Source organism: Rana temporaria, chromosome 3 (assembly GCF_905171775.1).
Source record: "Rana temporaria chromosome 3, aRanTem1.1, whole genome shotgun sequence".
NCBI lineage: Eukaryota > Metazoa > Chordata > Amphibia > Anura > Ranidae > Rana > Rana temporaria.
Window position 1 is genome coordinate 98,356,025 of NC_053491.1, and position 20,616 is coordinate 98,376,640.

At 43.9% G+C, this 20,616-nt stretch overlaps 1 protein-coding gene across 3 annotated transcripts in view; it reads left to right on the forward strand.

The window, feature by feature from the left end:
* TLN2 (talin 2) overlaps positions 1-20,616 on the forward strand; it is a 289,294-nt gene that overhangs the window by 169,872 nt on the left and 98,806 nt on the right. For all 3 annotated transcript variants that reach the window (XM_040343054.1, XM_040343056.1, XM_040343055.1), the window contains exons 11-17: positions 1,810-1,965; positions 3,717-3,818; positions 4,239-4,315; positions 7,302-7,485; positions 12,559-12,672; positions 16,404-16,512; positions 19,857-20,065. In XM_040343054.1, the coding sequence (XP_040198988.1) occupies positions 1,810-1,965; positions 3,717-3,818; positions 4,239-4,315; positions 7,302-7,485; positions 12,559-12,672; positions 16,404-16,512; positions 19,857-20,065 (951 nt within the window). The remainder of the gene's footprint in view (positions 1-1,809; positions 1,966-3,716; positions 3,819-4,238; positions 4,316-7,301; positions 7,486-12,558; positions 12,673-16,403; positions 16,513-19,856; positions 20,066-20,616) is intronic.

Genomic DNA, 20,616 nt, shown 5'->3' on the forward strand with positions numbered 1-20,616 from the left:
CCTACTCCCCAGTGGTTGCTGACTTTTGATATTTTTTTAAGTATAGGGTTCCACCCTTTCCTGTCAAAGCATACTCTACTAGATCTGTTCTTCTTGGGGTTTTCATCATCAAGCAACTGCTTCCCAAAGCCACTATTTGGTCTTCTGTAACCAGTTGGATGCTCAGGCCTTATCTGATGCCAGCTATTGGAGTAAGGTCCTTTAGTCGGCCGTTTTGAGCAGCAGACAATCCTTGTCTTCTGTTATTTATAATGTGCCTGATAGTTTTCTTTTCTGTATTTCCCACCCCGCAGTTGAACTGCCTTTGGGCGCCCCAATTGTCTCTGTATCCTGTGTCCCTGTGGATTTTTGTACTCTTCACAAATCCTTCCTTGCTCTGTTTTGATACAAAACTGAGGCATGCTGGGAGTGGAAGGGGTTATACCAGACTGGTCACTGTATTGTGTTTGCCAGTGTCCAATTTCTTCTGTAATTAGCAGTGTAACCCAATTGTCTCTGAATCCTGTGTCCATTTAACTTGACGAAAATAATTTTATGGCAAGGACAAAAATCAAATGTTCTGGCCTGCTTAAGAATGTGAACATTAGGGCACATTTACACCTATCTGTGTGCATGGTAATGCATATACAAATGAGGGGTGCCTATGGCTTCTCTTTAAAAAATGCAGCACATAGATGTTATTCAGCCAGTTAGGGAAGAGCAGGATTTCTACCTGAAATGTGCTTTTATGAAGAAAAATTCATGTTTTTTTAGTGCAGGAAAAAGGACCGATATGACTAGACCCTAAAAAGCCGTCTACCTGAGGCATTGGGGACATAAGGATGCCTATCTATTTCTGTGAATATTAGCTTCTGTTGATTTCCAATCTTTGAATGTAAAATTTTAGATGGATAACCAGGGAAATAATAATATATACAGCTCTGTTCCTGTCATGCCATTATCATTTTTTTTACGGTCCTTGTGTGTAAAATTTGCAATCGGCAGTCATAAGGTAATGGAGGAGATAAACGCAGATTGTTTATAAAGGTGTCAACTTGGGGAGCTGCTGTTCAAGATTTTTAAAAGTGTTCTGATGTCAAAGAATTCTTCTCACCACTTTAAAGTTTCATTAATCGATAAACAATCATACCAGTGAAGAAAAATCATACCAGTGAAGTCGTTTACACATTTTATACCAACATACAAAAGGCCCACTATATATTTCATTGCATTATGATTACAAAGTACTTTGCTGCAACTGCCTTGTAGCAGTTTATAATTCTATCCTCGTGCTGTGCTGCCACCTACTGTTTGTGTGTGTGCATTACCACGCATGTAGTGTTTTCTGTTGTCTGCTTTGGCTGTGTGTAAAAAGCCCCCAGTGTTTCCTCTGCAAATGCATTGTGTGGTGGGAGAAAAGAAATCTGATTTTGTGGCAAATTCTTTCTTGCTTTTCATGCATTTTTTCCGTCTCCCAACTTTCATCTCCTCTGGTGCTTTCTTACATAATTATCATCTTTGTTAAGACTGTGATTATTTAACCTAGACACTTTTCCCTCAAGTCAAATCTGTCTGCATTTTCTGCTGACTTCGTGATTCAGTAATGCTGTGGCATGCAGCTCTGAACACTACACTTTATCACTGTAAGGATCAGCTCTGTTGGTAACAGGACTGACTAAATTAGATCGAATTTTTACTTCGGCCAAAAAATATAATTATGTGATGGCTATTTGAGATTTGTTTTGTGTTTTCACCTTGGCTGCATGCAGCTTATATGTTTTATATAACGATTATTTATTTTTTGTTTTTGTATCACTTTTAACCTTCCAGGAGAAAATGAAGAGTAAGAATAAGCTTGTGCCACGACTTCTTGGAATCACCAAAGATTCAGTAATGAGAGTTGATGAGAAAACCAAGGATGTGCTTCAAGAATGGCCACTAACAACTGTTAAACGCTGGGCCGCCTCTCCAAAAAGCTTCACTTTGGTATGAATCGGTTGTTCTTTGAGATGTCTATTTTGTTCTGACATCTCAAGCTGTCCACCTAGTCAGTCCACCTGGAAACTGATAGTCACCCTGTTGGGTTGTATACTGCTGTGTTTAAAAATTGTAACTGTACACAAAATTGGATTTACCAAAGTAGATCTGTATGTTACAACTCGTATAAACAATATTGTACTTTCAGATGTTGGACTATCTATCTTTATTGCCGAAGTCCTCAATAAAAATCTATTTTACTAATTAAACACAAGGTGATTTTAAAAGAGACCGGCCATAGACAAAGCAAATTTATTTCCTCCTATCAGACGTGGGGGGTTATTTACGAAAGGCAAATCCACTTTGCACTACAAGTGCAAACTGCAATTGAAATTGCGCTGAAAGTGCACTTGGAAGCGCAGTTACTGTAGATTTGAGGGGGAAATGCAAGGAAAATAAAAAAACTGCATTTTAACTTGCACATGATTGGATAATAAAATCAGCAGAGCTTCCCCTCAATTCAGATCTACCCCTCAGATTTAAAGCGACTGCATTTCCAAGTGCACTTTCAGTGCAATTTGTAGTGCAAAGTGGATTTGCCTTTAGGAAATAACCCCCATTGTGTTCTCCAAGCAGGGGCCGAGGAAGCCTTCCCCTATACCAGCCGCTAACAATAATTGCCATGTAAAATCCAGTAGGCTGGCTGTATCCAATTTTTTTAACATTTGAAAGGTCACAAAATTACATTTTATTAATTTCTGTGTATTAAAAAAAGAAAGTCTTTTGCTGGTGAGGTTCTTTACCAATCTCTAACTTGTGTTTAAGGTATAGTGAATCTGCAATCGTTAGGTTATGCAATTATAAAATGTTTTATATAGAACATAAGATTAAGACCATATGATCTTTTCTATTTTGATGCATATTACATTGGTTTTCTGTTTAAAGTGGAAGTTCAGTCAAACACTAGACGTAAACCTATTTCCATTCTAAGCCTATTCTATCTATCCTTTAAAGGAAAGATTTGTATTTTTACCTATACTGAGGGCGCTTCAAGCTAGTCACATGATTGGGTCCCATTGCCAGCTTCAGCAAAGAGCACATGTATTATAAATTGTAGGTAGAAGTTAAAGGGGTTGTAAAGGAATTTTTTTTTTTTTTTTTTCATAATAAGCATCCTTTACCTGCAGACATTCCTCTTTTCACTTCCTCATTGTTTGTTTTTGCTCAGAAGTTGCTTTATTTCTTCTCTGTTCTGTTCACTTCCTGCTTGTCTGATTTTACTGACCACCGTGACGGGAGGCTTTACTGCGGTGGTCAGTAACATGCTCACCCCCTCCTGGGAACTACATCTGTGCGGCAGGACGCTCTCTACGTGTTAGAGACCTCAAGGAGGTGTGAATTACTGGGCGTGCCGCAATTCATACTGGGAAATGTAGTTCTTACATGAACAAGCGCCGCAAACCAGGAAGTGAATGAGAGAACAGAAACTAGAATGCCGTAGGTGATATAGATGAAGGAATTTAATAGGTATTTACTAGTTTTTTAACAGAATCATTACACTATTCTGTCTGTCTACCTTGCAGACATTAATTTTAGGCAAAACAAATTTTTCCTTTACAACTCCTTTAATAATAAGCATTGACTACAGCTTTAAATTATTGTAACCTTGAGCATTTGCCCACACACTTAAAACATTTTTTTTCTTCTCTTGCCTATTTTGCCTCCTAAACTCTGATTTAGTCTCTCTGTTATTTTTTCAGGACTTTGGAGAGTATCAGGAGAGCTATTATTCTGTGCAGACCACTGAAGGGGAACAGATATCACAGCTCATCGCAGGGTACATTGACATCATCCTCAAGAAGGTAGGTGTCCTCGTCTTCCAATTGGTGAACACTGCTTGTATGTAGACCCCTTATTTTTGTAAATCACATAGTCACAGTTTAAATAACTCCACCAAGCTCCATTTACCTCTAAACTAACAATCACGACAATGTGGTTTAAAAAATATAATGCATTCTATAAATAAATGAAAAAACAGATGTGGTAGAATTCAAACATTTTAGCTTGTGTGTGACCACTTCTATGCACCAGCATGTTCTACGTTTTAGTGGTGGTAGCAAGCATGGTTTATACATTTTGCTCTTTGTTTTTCTTTAGCCATCCTATCTTCAGAAACCAAGATAAATAGGGCCTCTTAGTATTTTTACCTCAGATTGCTTGCAATTTTTTGTAGTGTTTTTTTGTATTGAATTTTCATTTACTCAATTCTCACCTGTCCCCAGAAACAAAGTAAGGACCGATTTGGACTAGAAGGAGATGAAGAGTCTACAATGTTAGAAGAATCTGTTTCGCCAAAAAAGTGGGTATAGAAATATTGCAGACTACCTAATTGATCGCAGCTCATCAACCTGTTTTAAAGTGGAAGAACGCCCCCCCCCCCCCTTTCCTGCCAAACTTGAACAAAGCTCTGTACACTTACCTATTTTTAATCCACTTTGGTCAGTCACGTGATCCCGCAGCTCTGGGTTTACTGTGTTGTGGGCAGCTGCTGCAGGGGAGAGGAGGGAGCATCGGCAACAGCTGGGCTATGAGTGATGTCACAGCTCCCGTAATTCAAGCACTCCATGATATAGAGCTGCAGGATCACATGATCGGATTAAAAATGGGTAAATATACGGATTAGGCTGAATAGGTGGGATAAAGGGGGAGGGAATTTTTTTTTAAGAATCAGTATAGTTGAGGTTTTCTTCCACTGTACAGTAGGTGAACCCGATTTTGTGTCAATCTCGCTCTCTTTCTCGGCAAGATTGAGCACCTACGAGCCCCATCGCGGGAGCCAGCGCCGAGCTGGCTTGCCGCGATGGAGACAGAGCCGTCATAGAAGCGACGGGAAATCCGACTTGGATTCCCGCCAATTCTACACGTGTGCGGCGTTTGTTATGAATCCTGAGGGGGAAGTCCCCGCCGGATTTTAAATAAAAATCCGGCATGGGTCCCCCCCTCAGGAGCATACCGGGCCCTTAGGTCTGTTATGAGTTGTAAGGAGAGCCCCCCTACGCCGAAAAAAACGGCGTAGGGGGTCCCCCTACAATCCATACCAGACCCGTATCCAAAGCACGCTACCCGGCCAGCCAGGAAGGGAGTGGGGACGAGCGAGCCCCCCCCCCCCTCCTGAGCCGTACCAGGCTGCATGCCCTCAACATGGGGGGGTTGGGTGCTCTGGGGCAGGGGGGCGCACTGCGGCCCCCCCACCTCAGAGCACCCTGTCCCCATGTTGATGAGGACAGGGCCCCTTCCCGACAACCCTGGCCGTTGGTTGTCGGGGTATGCGGGCGGGAGGCTTATCGGAATCTGGGAGCCCCCTTTAATAAGGGGGCCCCCAGATACCGGCCCCCCCACCCTAAGTGAATGAGTATGGGGTACATCGTACCCCTACCCATTCACCTGCAAGAAAAGTGGTAAAAACACAAATAAACCACACAGTGTATTAAAATATTTTATTTTTCTGCTCCGGAGGCCGCCCCCTGTCTTCTTTATTAGCTCTTTTACCAGGGGGGGCTTCTTCTTTGACGTCTTCGGGTGGGTGGGGGCCGCCGTCTGGTTCTCTTCCACCGCCGGGGGGGGTGGCTTTTAAAAAAGCCCCCACCCCCCCGGCGGGTTTCCTCCGGCGTCTTCGGCGGGGCTCTTCTTCTTCTTCCGCTATCCCGACGGGTCTTCTCAACTCTCCGGGGTTCTCCTTCTGTCTTCGCCGCTCTCCGTTGTTGACTCGGCGCACCCCGGTTCTTCGTCTCGCTGTCCGGTGTCTTCTTCCGTGCTGTACGTCTTCTCCTTCCGTGCTGTGATGAGTTCTTCTTCCGTGCTGTGACGTCATGTTCTTCACTTCTTTCCTTCTCCCGATGTTGACACGCCGGTCCTCCTCGCTGAAATGACGGATGCGCGCCTTGCATCGGACCTATATAGGCCTCACAGTCCCATCATGCTCTGTACCTACCCATGTGATACCTACCACGTGGGTAGGTATCACATGGGTAGGTACAGAGCATGATGGGACTGTGAGGCCTATATAGGTCCGATGCAAGGCGCGCATCCGTCATTTCAGCGAGGAGGACCGGCGTGTCAACATCGGGAGAAGGAGAGAAGTGAAGAACATGACGTCACAGCACGGAAGAAGAACTCATCACAGCACGGAAGGAGAAGACGTACAGCACGGAAGAAGACACCGGACAGCGAGACGAAGAACCGGGGTGCGCCGAGTCAACAACGGAGAGCGGCGAAGACAGAAGGAGAACCCCGGAGAGTTGAGAAGACCCGTCGGGATAGCGGAAGAAGAGCCCCGCCGAAGACGCCGGAGGAAACCCGCCGGGGGGGTGGGGGCTTTTTTAAAAGCCACCCCCCCCCCGGCGGTGGAAGAGAACCAGACGGCGGCCCCCACCCACCCGAAGACGTCAAAGAAGAAGCCCCCCCTGGTAAAAGAGCTAATAAAGAAGACAGGGGGCGGCCTCCGGAGCAGAAAAATAAAATATTTTAATACACTGTGTGGTTTATTTGTGTTTTTACCACTTTTCTTGCAGGTGAATGGGTAGGGGTACGATGTACCCCATACTCATTCACTTAGGGTGGGGGGGCCGGTATCTGGGGGCCCCCTTATTAAAGGGGGCTCCCAGATTCCGATAAGCCTCCCGCCCGCATACCCCGACAACCAACGGCCAGGGTTGTCGGGAAGGGGCCCTGTCCTCATCAACATGGGGACAGGGTGCTCTGAGGTGGGGGGGCCGCAGTGCGCCCCCCTGCCCCAGAGCACCCAACCCCCCCATGTTGAGGGCATGCAGCCTGGTACGGCTCAGGAGGGGGGGGGGGCGCTCGCTCGTCCCCACTCCCTTCCTGGCTGGCCGGGTAGCGTGCTTTGGATACGGGTCTGGTATGGATTGTAGGGGGACCCCTACGCCGTTTTTTTCGGCGTAGAGGGGGCTCTCCTTACAACCCATAACAGACCTAAGGGCCCGGTATGCTCCTGAGGGGGGGACCCATGCCGGATTTTTATTTAAAATCCGGCGGGGACTTCCCCCTCAGGATTCATAACAAACGCCGCACACGTGTAGAATTGGCGGGAATCCAAGTCGGATCTCCCGTCGCTTCTATGACGCGCTTGCTGGGATGTGCTGTCACTATTCCAGTGAGTGTGAGATGTCGGCGAGATCTCGGCACCCTGTCGCCGAGTATCAGCGCGACGCTGTCGTGCTGAAAGCACAATATCACAAACACCTACTGTAAGTGCTGCCATTAACTATAAAAAATGTTTATTGTGGTTACTAAACTTTAATTTGTAAGCATTTTTCTGTTCCCAGATCAACAATTCTTCAGCAGCAACAAGTTACCCGTCCAGGAAAGCTTGAACATGGCACAGTTGCACTACCTGCTATTATACGCTCAGGATCTAGTGGCCCAGAGACTTTCAATGTCGGCACTATGCCATCTGCCCAGCAACAACTTACCACAGGCCAGATGCACAGAGGTCACATGCCACCCCTGGTAAGCGACTATATTTAGAAATAATTTACGTGTGTTAAATGAAAATGACAGGAAGGATGGCTTCAGTGTAAGACTATCATGAAAATTACAAAAGAAAGATCAACACGGCATATAATTTTGTTTTTCATATATACACACCAATATTTCTTGAATATAGCCATGATCTCTTTTGAAGTAAATGTAAAGAGGGGGTGGTACTTGGTAACTAAATGCTGTTGTGTTCTGTTAGATGAAGTCCCTCGCTCTAGGCAATCAATCAGTTTCCTAATGGCACCTAGTCATGCAAAATAAATACTTTATCAAGTGACTCTGTTAATTAGCTTCATGAAGGGCTGTTACTATTCGGATTAAGCACAGCTGAGATTGTTAGAAGAATGTATCATGGGAAAGCCTATTAAAATGCGGCAAAAAATGATTTACCCAAAAATGGAAGAATGAAAAAGATAAAAGAATGGACACAGCTGTTATGGTGTAAATTGAAAGTGAACAGCAATTCCTAAAAAAAAGACCCATTCAAAGACAGAAAATGCTAGAATTTCTAATGAGGATCAGATTTTTTCAAGGCTTGTACAGATCTAAACTGTTTTTCTGAGCAAAGACATTTTTTGTTTTGGTCCAGTGAAGCATGACTAAAATATCTGTCAATTTGTGTTGCTGTCTGTGTCCTTATTGGGGAGGTTAAAGCTGGCCATACACTACTGAGGCCTTTAGTTCCCACTGCTGTCAATCACAGCCACTTGCAGGGGTAAGCCCGTATGAGTGCCTCCAAAAAAAGTGACTTTGCACTTGGCGGAGCGGAGGAGCCCAGGAGAACTGGCAGGGGACCCAAGAATAGAATGTTCAAGGTCACTCTATGCAATTTCATTGCACGAAACAGGGAAGTATAAACCTGTTTTGTAAATGCTTTTTTTTTTAAAACACACACAACAATCGCTTTAAGTGTATCGATTTAGTTACTGCACAGAGTGAACTGCTGTACTGAATTGATAGAACTTGGCAGAGACCAAACTCTCTTTACCAGACTAAAATCGCAGGTATACTGTGCTGCACTACAAGGAAACTGTACGTACCGCATCAGTGTGAAAGTGCCCTTTACCTTAGACCCGGTTCACACTGGGGCGACGCGACAGGCGGCTCAGCAGCCTGACGAGTCACGTCCCATTGAATGCAATGGAACCGTTCTAATAGGAGCGACGCAAGTCGCTCCGACTTAGAAAAAGGTTCCTGTACGACTTCGGGGGCGGCTCGGGGCGACCTGCATTGACTTTTATACAGAAGTCGTTTTGCAAATCGCCTCTGAAGAGTCGCCCCCGAAGTCGTGCAGCTGTAGTGTGAGTCGCCCTAGAAGTCGTGCCGCTGTAGTGTGAACTGACTCTAAGACCTCTTTCACATTGAGCCGTGGTGACGGTATAGCCGCGCTATTTGTAGCGCGGCTATACCGTCGTATTTACCGCGATATTCGGGCGCTAGCGGTGAGGTTTTAACCCCCGCTAGCGGCCGAAAAAGCGTTGCGGGCGGTATTACCGCGCTTTCCCATTGATTTCAATGGGAAGGCGCGGTATAGGAGCGGTGAACACACCGCTCCTATACCGCGGTAAAGATGCGGCTAGCAGGACTTTTGGAGCGCTCCTGCTAGCGCACTGCTTCAATGTGAAAGCCTTCGGGCTTTCACATTGTACACTACAGGGCAGGTTTTTTCATGCGGTATAGCAGCGCTATTTTTAGCGCTGTACCGCATGAAAAACGCCTCAATGTGAAAGGGACCTAAGAAAGCCGATTCCTGTCGCAACATTGTATCAACTCTGTATAGCAGATTCCTCTCTGTAGTAGCTGATTCACTACACCACCTAATGGTGAGTACTGGAATCTCCATGAACATTGTACAACCCTTTTTCTTAAATAATTTTATGTTCTGGTTGAATGTTCCTAGCTCATAGTGTTAATCTGTTTTTTCTGTTGGTTAAATGTTCTTTACCTCTTCTGGTTGAATGTCCTTAAATCATTATCAGGTAATCACCTTTGTTAGCTAATGCAATGTCTGTTTACCTTATTTCCGAGCGCTGCTCTGCACTCCGTGACCGGCACCGTTTCCTCACCCGATCTGACAGCTACAGCGGGAAGGGACTGAGACTCCCCCTCGTTGACGTCAGTCGGAAGGAGGAGGACAGAGGAGGCCGCTCACATGAGCGGCTCTATAAAATGGGGTATACAGAGGCATTTTTTTAATAAAGCACACACATTAGAGACATTGCATTAGTTAAAACAGGGGTTTGCCTAAAAATTACAGTTATTTTAGCAGCACGGAGGGGAGGGGCGGGCACTGTCACGAGCTGACAGGCAGGGAGGGAGGTGGGGGAGGATGACAGAGGAGAGAGTTCATGACGGAGGCATGTTAACTGACCACAGTGTCATAGCTCAGCAGCCATGATGAACCATGGTCAGTTTACAGGGGGAGGGCATAACCAGGCAGGATCAGCCAGGTTTTTTAGATGATACAGGAGGCAAAATTCTACAGAAAGCACTGTGCTCTTATTCATACTTTAAAGGGACAAGATCATTTTTTTTTTCTTTTTTTAGGGTTACCCCAAAAAAGAAAAGATCCTTTTCCCTCAAAGCATGTTGCACAGTGCTGTGTAATTTGGCCCCTGCAACACCTAAAACACCTATCTGATCCTGCCTGGCTCTGCCCTAACCCTGTAAACTGACCACCGTGCATCATGGCTGCTGAGCCCCGACACCATGGTCCGTTTACGTGCCTCCGTCATTGATAGCACTGCTCTCTGTCTCCTGTGTCCTCTCCTCCGTCCTCTTCCCCCTCCCTGTTTGTCTGCTTGTGTCACTGCCCGTCCCCTCTGCTCTTGCTGCTTTCATATTTAATATTAAAAGCGCCTGTACCATCTGTAATATAAAAATAAGTTCCCCTGTGCCATGTAATAAATATGCTTATCTGTACCGATAACACAGCGACTCCCTGCAATCATGCGACTTGTCTTTCTCCTCTCTGCTCTCCTCCCCGGCTGGCGGCAGTGCTCAGCCCCACCCACTGGAACCCTCGGCTGGGCAGAGGAGAGAGGATGCACCTATGCGCAGGGAGCTGATGTGTTATCGGTACAGATAAGTTCCCCTGTGCCTGTGTTAAATAATAAATATGCTTCTCTGTACCAGTGACACAATGGACAAATTGCCCTTAAAGTTATAATCCCAGTCAAGTTTTAACCAAGCCTGAATCTAATCCCACCCCCATTCTAAGATTATCTACCCTGTAAAAGTAAAGATCTGAATACTTACCTTTTGTCACGTGATTGAGTCCCAGTGTTGGTTTCAGTGTAGAGAGAAGACTGTGACAATGACTGCAGAGCCTGGGCGATGTCACCCATAGGCTTACTATAAGGCAGCAGTTGTCGGCTTTCTCTGCTCTACATTGAAGTTGGCACTGGGGGAAGATCATGTGACCAGACTGGAGCTGCTTCACAATAGGTTGGTATAAACATCTTTTACAGGGTAGATAGAATAGTCTTCGAATGGGGGTGGAAGAAGATTTAGGTTTAGTTAGAATTTGACTGAAATTTTCACTTTAAGAGCTGCAAATTGTCCAATATGTCACAAAATCTCATGCTGAGGAAACAGTAATTTATGTTCTGTTATGGAACTAGGAGCCCATGTTGGGGTGGGTTGCTGTTTCTGAGACCTTGCTGTCAATACCAGTGCTGAAATTGATGTTTCAATTGGAAACTACAGTACATACCCTGTTTCTCAATCATGTGATTAATATGCCAGCCAGTTATAGTGATTGTGTCCACTTGACAGCTGATGCTGTAATAAGTCTTTAAGCATGGAAATTAAACTGTATATGTCCTTTATAAAAAATAAAAAAGTTGGTAGATACTATGATGCTCTATGGACCTTGCACAATAATAATCTGTTTTTACCATCTACATTCAAGGACCGATTTAACCAGGGTTCCTTTTTCCTTATCGGTAATCTATTCTGCTTGTTCATCGCTACATTATATGCGAAGAGTTTAGCTTCTCTGTGTAATAGTTGGTGATACTAAAGTCTTGTTTTGTTTTTTTGCTTGTTAAAAATATACTTGCTCTGTTGCAGTGGATTTGCACAGAACAGCCCAGATCCTCCTTGTCTCTGGTCCCCCCGCCGGTGCTCCTGGCCCCTCCCTCCTGTTGAGTGCCCCCACAGCAAGCGGCCTGCTATGGAGCATCCGAGCTGAGCTGCGGCTTCCTGTGTCCATTCAGACATGGAGCGGTGGCCCATCCTCTTTCTCTCATTGGCTGACTGACAGCAGTGGGAGCCAATGGCACGGTGCTGCTGTCTTAGCCAATGAGGAGGTGAGTCCCGGGCAGTCCCTGGACCTCGGGTAAGTAATAGGAGGGGTTGAGGGGGGCTGCTGCACGCAGAAGACTTTTTATCTTGATGCATAGAATGCATTAAGATAAAAACCTTCTGCCTTTTTACTTTAAGTCCTAGCTCCAGTTTTGACCACCCCCCCCCCCCACCTGTTTCTCTGCCGTTTGCTTGTTTGAATTGTAGAGGAACATTGTGAATCATTTCTGTGTAAGTCGCTGGCTTATTAAATGCCTAGTTTTGTTAATCCTTTCAATTAATCTGATCCTAAACAGCCCCACCATATGTCAACACTAATTAACAGAATCATTTGTCTCATAACCTACTTTTTTATCTTAAGCAAAATAATAAATCCATCAAGTTAAACACAGCAAGAAATATTTGCAGTAATCTGTAAGCATGTGTATACTATGGGGATCAAAGAACACACATTTGCTGTGTTCCTTCTTATTGGATACATTTGATGGGAAGTGCTGTAAGGTAAAAGCTGAATAATTTTACAAGAAATGAGGCATAACAGCTGTCAGTGTGTAGTTTTGCAATTTACTATTTAAGGAAACTTGACCTAATAAAAGGTTGGGGGGGGGGGGGGGGGGGGGTTTCTGTGAAATGTTCTTTGCCTTCAATGCATGAGTTGAAATTTGGTCAGATGGCAATATGTGAAAGAATCGGACAGCTTTCTGCAGGAAATTAATTTGTTTATTTCCTGTACAGACTTCAGCTCAGCAGGCTCTGATGGGAACCATTAACACCAGCATGCATGCAGTTCAACAAGCACATGATGATCTGAGCCAGGTGGACAATCTGCCACCGCTGGGACATGACATGGTAAGATGGACTTAATGAAAGTGATTTCTTCATTTACATAAACATAGATGACTGTATTTTGTTGACAAGATTTCATATTCGAGGGGAGGATCTGACCTAAATTTATAGCGGTTCTCAATCACACATGCCATCCTTGGATATATCAGGGCTCTGTAGTATGAAGTAAATTAAAATTGAATATAAAAAAACCTTGCGAGATGCCAGAGATGTTCACTTTAAATAAGCTTAATAATATAGATATCTGCAGTAATTTTAGCTGCTGGCACTAATTACACTCCCATACACATGTGCTCAATAATGAATAATACAGACCAATGCCGCGCTGTACACTTATAAATCCTGTAGTGCAACAAATCTATATACGTCCAATGAAAATTAAAATCAATATAGTGAATAATACATTCTATTAATACAGTGCTGACGTGCTAGTGATATAAAGGATAATTTCTTTATCATTTAAGTGTAATAAACATGAATTATCAAAAAAGTCCTACATTTTCCATGTAGTTGAAACTTTATGATCCTTATAAATATTTTTTCTGTAGTGGAAACTTTGTGATGGTGCTCCAAACGTGCCATCAAACTTGTGCTCCCCCTTTGGGGTTCTCCTCACCTTAGGGCAGGGGTGCCCAACCAGTGGCCCGCGACCTCCTGCTCTGGGATAGAATAAAAAATACTGTTATTAAAGTTCAGTTTATTACTAAAATCACAAGGCCAGATCCACGTAGATGGGTGTATCTTTAAATGGGCGTAGCGTATCGTAGTAACGCTACGCCGCCGCAACTTTGAGAGGCAAGTGCTGTATTCACAAAGCACTTGCCTCTAAAGTTACGGCAGCGTAGCATAAATCTTCCGGCGTAAGCGCGCCTAAATCAAATGAGGAACAGGGGGGCGTGTTTTATGTAAAATAAGCATGACCCCACATAAATGACGCTTTTTTTCGTACGGCGCATGCTCAGTATCACGTCGAATTTTCAAATTAAATTACGCCCGCTCAATGCCTAGACGACGTGAATTTACGCAAAGCCCTATTCGCAAACGTTTTACGCAAACGACGGAAAATTCGGCGCTGGCCCGACGTCCATACTTAACATTGCGTACGCCTCATAGAGCAGGGCTAACTATACGCCGGAAAAAGCCTTACGCAAACGACGTAAAAAAATGCGCCGGGCAGGCGTACGTTTTGAGAATCCGCGTATCTAGCTAATTTGCATATTCTACGCGGAAATAAACGGAAGCGACACCTAGCGGCCAGCGTAAATATACACCTAAGATCTGACGGCGTACTAAGACGCACGTCAGTCGGATCTAGCCCCCATTCTGGCGTATCTTGTTTTGTGGATACAAAACAAAGATACGCCGGAGCATCCTAGAAGTTACGCGGCGTATCAAAAGATACGCCGACGTAACTTCTTCGTGGATCTGGCCCACAGTGTATATATGGGCATATCTGTTCTCTGGTGGTTACTGGGCTGCTTTCAAATGAATCCTCAGATGCAGTGCTGGTGCGGGTTACCTGCACTGAGCCATAGACTTCTATTATTACTTGCGAGTTTGGTGAGATTTCTGAAAGTGCACCAAACCTTCAGAATATAATATAGTGCAGAAAAGCCAAATGTACACTGTGTTGCACCTGCAGTGCGAGTAAACCGCAGCACATCAGTGTGAAAGCAGCCATCTGCCCCTTTTACATGGTCAGTCCGACCCAATTGGGCTTTCCATTCACCTCTAAGGAGTGGCTTCCACCCGCACCGCTCATTGTGGCCCGCGACCAGTTACCTAGTCGCTTAAGTGATCCTCGCGCTTCAAAAGGTTGGGCACCCCTGTCTTAGGACGTGTGCCCGTACACTTAAGTTTGGCCTAACACAGTCAAACCACCTCAGGGTTCTATGATTTATAGGCTCTGCGGGATCCTGTGCTATTCAGTTATGTGATCCTTGGTACATATATGAAAGATAAGGCTGGATAGTGCTTTATCGTTTTTTTTATGGGTGCTTCAGCGCACCACCCTATATCCTGATAGATAATAAAAATCCAATAAGGTTGTATGTTCCTCGGCTCCTCTGCAGCTGCTCGTGTTGCCATTGCTTCCTACACCATCCTGTCCCCTCCCCGACCCGTGTCAACACAGGGATGATGTGTCTTCCTCAGGGGGTTTGCAATGTTATACCTGAGGTGAGGAGAACTACAAAGAGGGGGGAGCAATATTCATAAGGATCACAAAGTTTCAACTACATGGAAAATTTTAGAAGGACTTTTTTGATCTGTTTTTTTTGTTTGTTTTCTTTCAATAATTTTTGTTGAAGTTTTTTCATTTTTTTTCACAATAAAAATACAGGCTCTGTTCGTTTTGAATACACATAGTATCAAATATAAACTTATTGTGTTATAGTACAAATAGTACAAATATTTGCAAACTGAAAATCCAGTGATGACATATAGTGATATTTTTTCTATCATCATTCGAACAAATGGGCTATAAATTCACATACATTCGAGTCTCCAATCTTTTTGAAACACTCTATTTTGTATGAATCTATTGAGTATTTATCAGATGTTTCTCTAACAGGAGTCTACCCACTCCAATGGGGAGATCCCTAAGTCCTCAGGTGAGGACACCAGTAAGGGAGTAATGCCCATTCTGGGTGTGTCCAGGAATCTGTAAAGTGACCCTCATCATGATAATTTGTGTTTATTACACTTAAATGATTAAGAAATTATCATTTATATCACTAGCACGTCAGCACTTTATTAATAGAATTTATTATTTACTATATTGATTTGAATTTGTATTGGAGGTATATATATATATTAGGGCTGTTACTGATCAAAATTTTTCTGTTCGATTAATCGACTAATTTCGATTAATTATAACGCACATACAGATCCAACTACTTTTAGCTGATCTCCTTGCAGGCTGATTCCCAGTGCAGCTACCAACAACTGGAAAAATAAATAGCAGCATACAAAAAACAGACGCTCGATGGGAATAGCATTAAAACTTTTATAGTCTTCAAGTAGGTAACCAAATAAATATTGCACTGGAGATAAAATCGATGTTGCTACATAAACTGTAAAAATGGTGCGAGTAATACCAAGCAGTCATAAAAACATGTAGCCAAGTATGATACTGGTATAAAAATGTGTACAACGATACCACTGCTGAATCCAGATGAGGAGAGGTTAACATCAGTCCGTCAGCATGTAGATGTCCCATGAAGGCAACTATCACAACTCCCAGTGGATGGTTGTAGAATCCCAGGTTGATAAAGGGAAGTGATAGAGGGAAGTGTAACAGCCCTTGCGTGTGGCAGATAGTAAGGTCCCGCTGGCATGCAGATATGAAGGCACAGCAAAGGAGCCCTTCAGATGGACACGGGCAACCCCCGCCGGTGTCTGTGACGTTACTGGATCTCCGACCAAACTCCCTGAAGTCCCAGAAGACGGCGGAGAGGTGAGTACAAATCAAAAGAATTTTAAATCGATCAAAAAGATTTTGATCGATCAAAAAAATTAAAGATTAATCGATTAATTAAAAGTTAATTTGCACAGCCCTAATATATATATATATATATATATATATATATATATTTGTTGCACTACAGGATTTAAGTGTACATTGGTCTATATTATAAAGTAAATAAAATGGCTTGTTTTAAGCTTCTTTTTTTTTCCCCCGTTGGCTATAGATTAACTTTTTGGCTTTTACATTTTATAAATTTATATTATAGGCATCCAGGGTCTGGATTCAAAACAAAGTAGACGAGTCGAAACATGAGATTCACTCCCAGGTGGATGCCATTACTGCGGGAACAGCATCAGTCGTGAACCTGACTGCAGGTATATTTACCAAACAACTATTGTCTGTTCCCTGGGGCTCTTAGGAAAACTGTTGGAAAAGCTGAGAAATATATAGACCCCACCACTTCTGAGCCCTCATTCTTTTAGGCCTCATGCGCACTGGACATTAAAATAACGTTATTAAAAACGCCAGTAGTGTTGCAGTGAGTTTTTCAACGTTTTTGCAATTGGGTTTTTAGCGTTTTTTTTTATTTTTTTTAAGAACATTTATTTATTTATTTTTCAGTGGATAGAATTTTTTAAATGCTGGTGAGTGACGTTTTTGAGCGTTTATCGGTGTTTAGAGCATTTTTACAGCTAAAAAACATATCTCAGAACCCACTAGTTTTTGTTTTTTGCTGCTCAAAAACGCCACTGTCCAAAACTGCTGATAACAGCCTATGTGTACATGGACACATAGGATAACATGAAGAGTTAAAGGACTGTAGAAAAAAAAGTCTACTGCCAAAAACAGCTGCTGTAAAAACATCAAAAAAAGTCCAGTGTGCATGAGGCCTTAATGGTGGTTCCCTCACTGTAAGGCCTCATGCACACTGAACGTTTTTACAGCTGCTGTTTTTGGCTTTAGACACGTTCTTCTGCAGTCAGTAAACTCCCCAGCATGTTATCCTATGTGTCCATGCACACACAGACTGTTATCAGCGTTTTCTGGCTGGAAAAAAAACCTAGAACTAGTCAGTTTTTAAGAAGGCTTTTTCAACTGTAAAAAACACTCTAGTTGTATAGCAAAAAAAACGCTGCTGCAACACCTAAACAACTGAATTAAGGCAGTTCTGGAGGCAAAAGGGGGTCTAACCCGGTAACTAGCAAGGTGTACCTAATAAAGTGGACGGTGAGTGTAATGTTCTCAGCACACATCTCTAATGCAGTAAAAAAAAATATCTTTTAAACATTATATGAATGGGGCTCTTGTGAGGCAAGGCGTTTTTCAGGCGCTTTTGGACTAACAAAAACCCCTCCCCTGTACTCCCAGTGTAAAAGCCAGAGTGCTTTCACGCTGGGACGCTGTGCTGGCAGGACGCTAAAAAAAAGTCCTGCAAGCAGCAGCATTGGAGCTTTGAAGAAGCGGTGTAAACTCCGCTCCTTCACCGCTCCTGCCCATTGAAATGAATGGGCACTGCTGCCGAAGCACATGCAAAGCGCTTCGGCAGCAGCGCTAGCTGGGTGCATTTGGCCACTAGCGGGGGTTAAATGCGCTCCACTAAAACTAACAGTGTTTTACCGTCAAAGCCCGCCCACCCTAGTGTGAACGGTGTTTAAGTATTTTAAATAAATTACAAATCGCATGCAAATGAAAGGTGGGTGACTTCCTGTGACCTACAGTGCAAGATGGCATTCTGCAGAAATATGAGCAGAGTGACCATTACAGCGATCAAATTTAATCACTTGGCAGTAATAAGAACTCCAATAAACTCTATTAATGTCATGGATGGTGGTGCATTGAAAAGTATTGAATCCTACTACAGGCTTACCTCTCCCTCATTCCTCCAACACCGGATGCAGCGCTGTGGCTGCTCCATAAAGTCCACTCTCAAGCAACAAGAAAAAGGGAGCAGCTTTCCATTAAAAGCCTTGTGTATGTTTATTGAAGTATTCCATGCACAATCTGATCCACCTGCCCCTTGAGTTCCAATGCATTTCACACCATCTGGTGCTGACAAATTCACCCTGGATGAAATGAAATGCATTTGAATTCATGAGATAGGTGGAACAGCCTGGTGAATAAAGGTATTTGAATCTGGTGTGCAGCCATCCGGACGTTCCTTTCATTATTGCTTCAGCTGCGACTGGGCGAGCACCCTGCAGTGTGGAGATCATACTGTTGGAGCCGGCTCACCTGTGTGCAGCGTGGATCTCTAGCTTGTGCATGGAATACTTAAAGCGAGAGTTCACCCGAATTTTTTTTTTTTTAACATTGGATTGATGCTCATTTTGTCAAGGGGAATCTGGTGGTTTTTTTTTTAAATCGAAGCAGTACTTACCATTGTAGAGAGCGATCTTCTCCGCCGCTTCCGGGTATGGTCTTCGGGACTGGGCGTTCCTATTTGATTGACAGGCTTCCGACGGTCGCATACATCGCGCCACGAGTAGCCGAAGAAGCCGATAGTCGGTGAGGCTCTATACGGCGCCTGCGCACCGACGTTCGGCTACTTTCGGAAAATCGTGACGCGATGTATGCGACCGTCGGAAGCCTGTCAATCAAATAGGAACGCCCAGTCCCGCAGCCCATACCCGGAAGCGGCGGAGAAGATCTCTCTCTAAAACGGTAAGTACTGCTTCGATTTAAAAAAAAAAACACCCGATTCCCCTTGATAAAACGAGCCTCAATCTAATGTTAAAAATTTACTTTTTGGGTGAACCTCCACTTTAAAAAAAAAACAAAAAAAAAGAATGCTTTTAATGGAGAGCAGCTTCCTTTTTCTTGTTGATCGAGACTGAATGTGATGGTGGTGGTTAATATAAGGGGTCCGCTTTAAGGATTGACTAGGTCTGTGTGTGCCTCTTGGGCTTTTTGGCATCCAGCTACTGTTCCTTAGATTTGCAAAACTGCCTTTTTATTTTCTGTTCACATGTTCTCTAAATTCTACCCAATGAATGTTCAGGCTTCATCTGGGCATAAGGCCCTTCAGGCAGTTCCCAGTTCTGATTTCTTAAGCCTCATACGCACGATCCAACTTTACTCCCAAAAGTTGACTGTTCATGCTCACCAATTGTTGGGCAATAAATCTGTTATGTCGGTTTATCCGATGGTGTGTACGAAAGTCCGTCCAACTAAAATCCAAAGTACAAACACGCATGCTCAGTACCAATGCTAAAAATCAGACTACAATAGCAGAAGTTGCCCAAACGGGAAAGAGCTGAAAAAACACATTGTTTGGTGAATGTTGGCTGAAAATGTGCTGTGTGTATGCAGAACAAGTTCATGGTCAATGCCCTTCAGACAAAAATCCATGAAGAAGTCAGATGGAAGTCTGATCGTGTGTATGATGCTTAAGGCTTGTTGGCATTTGTTTGCTGTGTTGCCCACTAAGTTTGACTGCTTTTGAATGTTCTGAACATTTAGGACTTCTGTGTCCCTCCGTCAATGTGAAAAAAAAATATTTTTGTACTGGTAACATTTTTTTTTTTCTTCATGAAATCCACTGAGGGACCGGGGTTCCACTGCTCTGAGTTTGTGAGGCTTAAGAGTTCCTGTGTCCCTCAATGGATTGCAGGAAAAGGATTTTTTGGTTGGTAAAAAAGTCCTATTTTATTTCGTTGTATGTGAATTTTGTGATGTTTCTTTTTACAATGTTCTTAAATGATTTGCTCTGTGTTTTTAGGGGATCCAGCTGAGACTGATTATACAGCAGTGGGCTGTGCAATCACCACAATTTCTTCTAATTTGACGGAGATGTCCAAGGGCGTAAAGTTGTTGGCTGCTCTAATGGAGGATGAGGTCGGAAGTGGGGAAAAGTTACTCGGGGCGGCAAGGACACTGGCTGGGGCTGTTTCAGATCTGCTTACTGCTGTGCAACCATCTTCAGGAGAGGTCCGTACTTTATGCATTAATTGATTTTCTGACGTATGTTTCAAAAACCACACTGATAAATCTGAGTAGAAAGGTTTTTATAGGGACAACAGCTATGAGAATAACACAGGATTTCCATGGTTATGCCAGCTTATTTAAGGAGGCAGCAAATAAGCCTTAAAGCGGTAGTTCACCCTCCTTTCCATCATTAGACCATTAAATTCAGCATCGTAGCGCGAGCTACGGTATGCCGGTCTTAAATTTTTAATCCCCGTACTCACTGTGCTATCGATGATTGAAGAATCCGACTCCCGCGGGGAATGGGCGTGCCTATGGAGAGGGAGGATGATTGACGGCCGGCTCTGGCACGTCACGCTCCCCGAAGACAGCCGGAGTAGGTCTCGGCTATTCACGGCGCCTGCGCACAGGCTATGCGCAGGCGCCGTGAATAGCCAAGCCTATTTCGGCTATTTCCGGAGAAGCGTGACGTGCCAGGGCCGGCCGTCAATCACCTTCTCTCACCATAGGAACGCCCATTCCCCGGATTCTTCAATCATCGATAGCACAGTGAG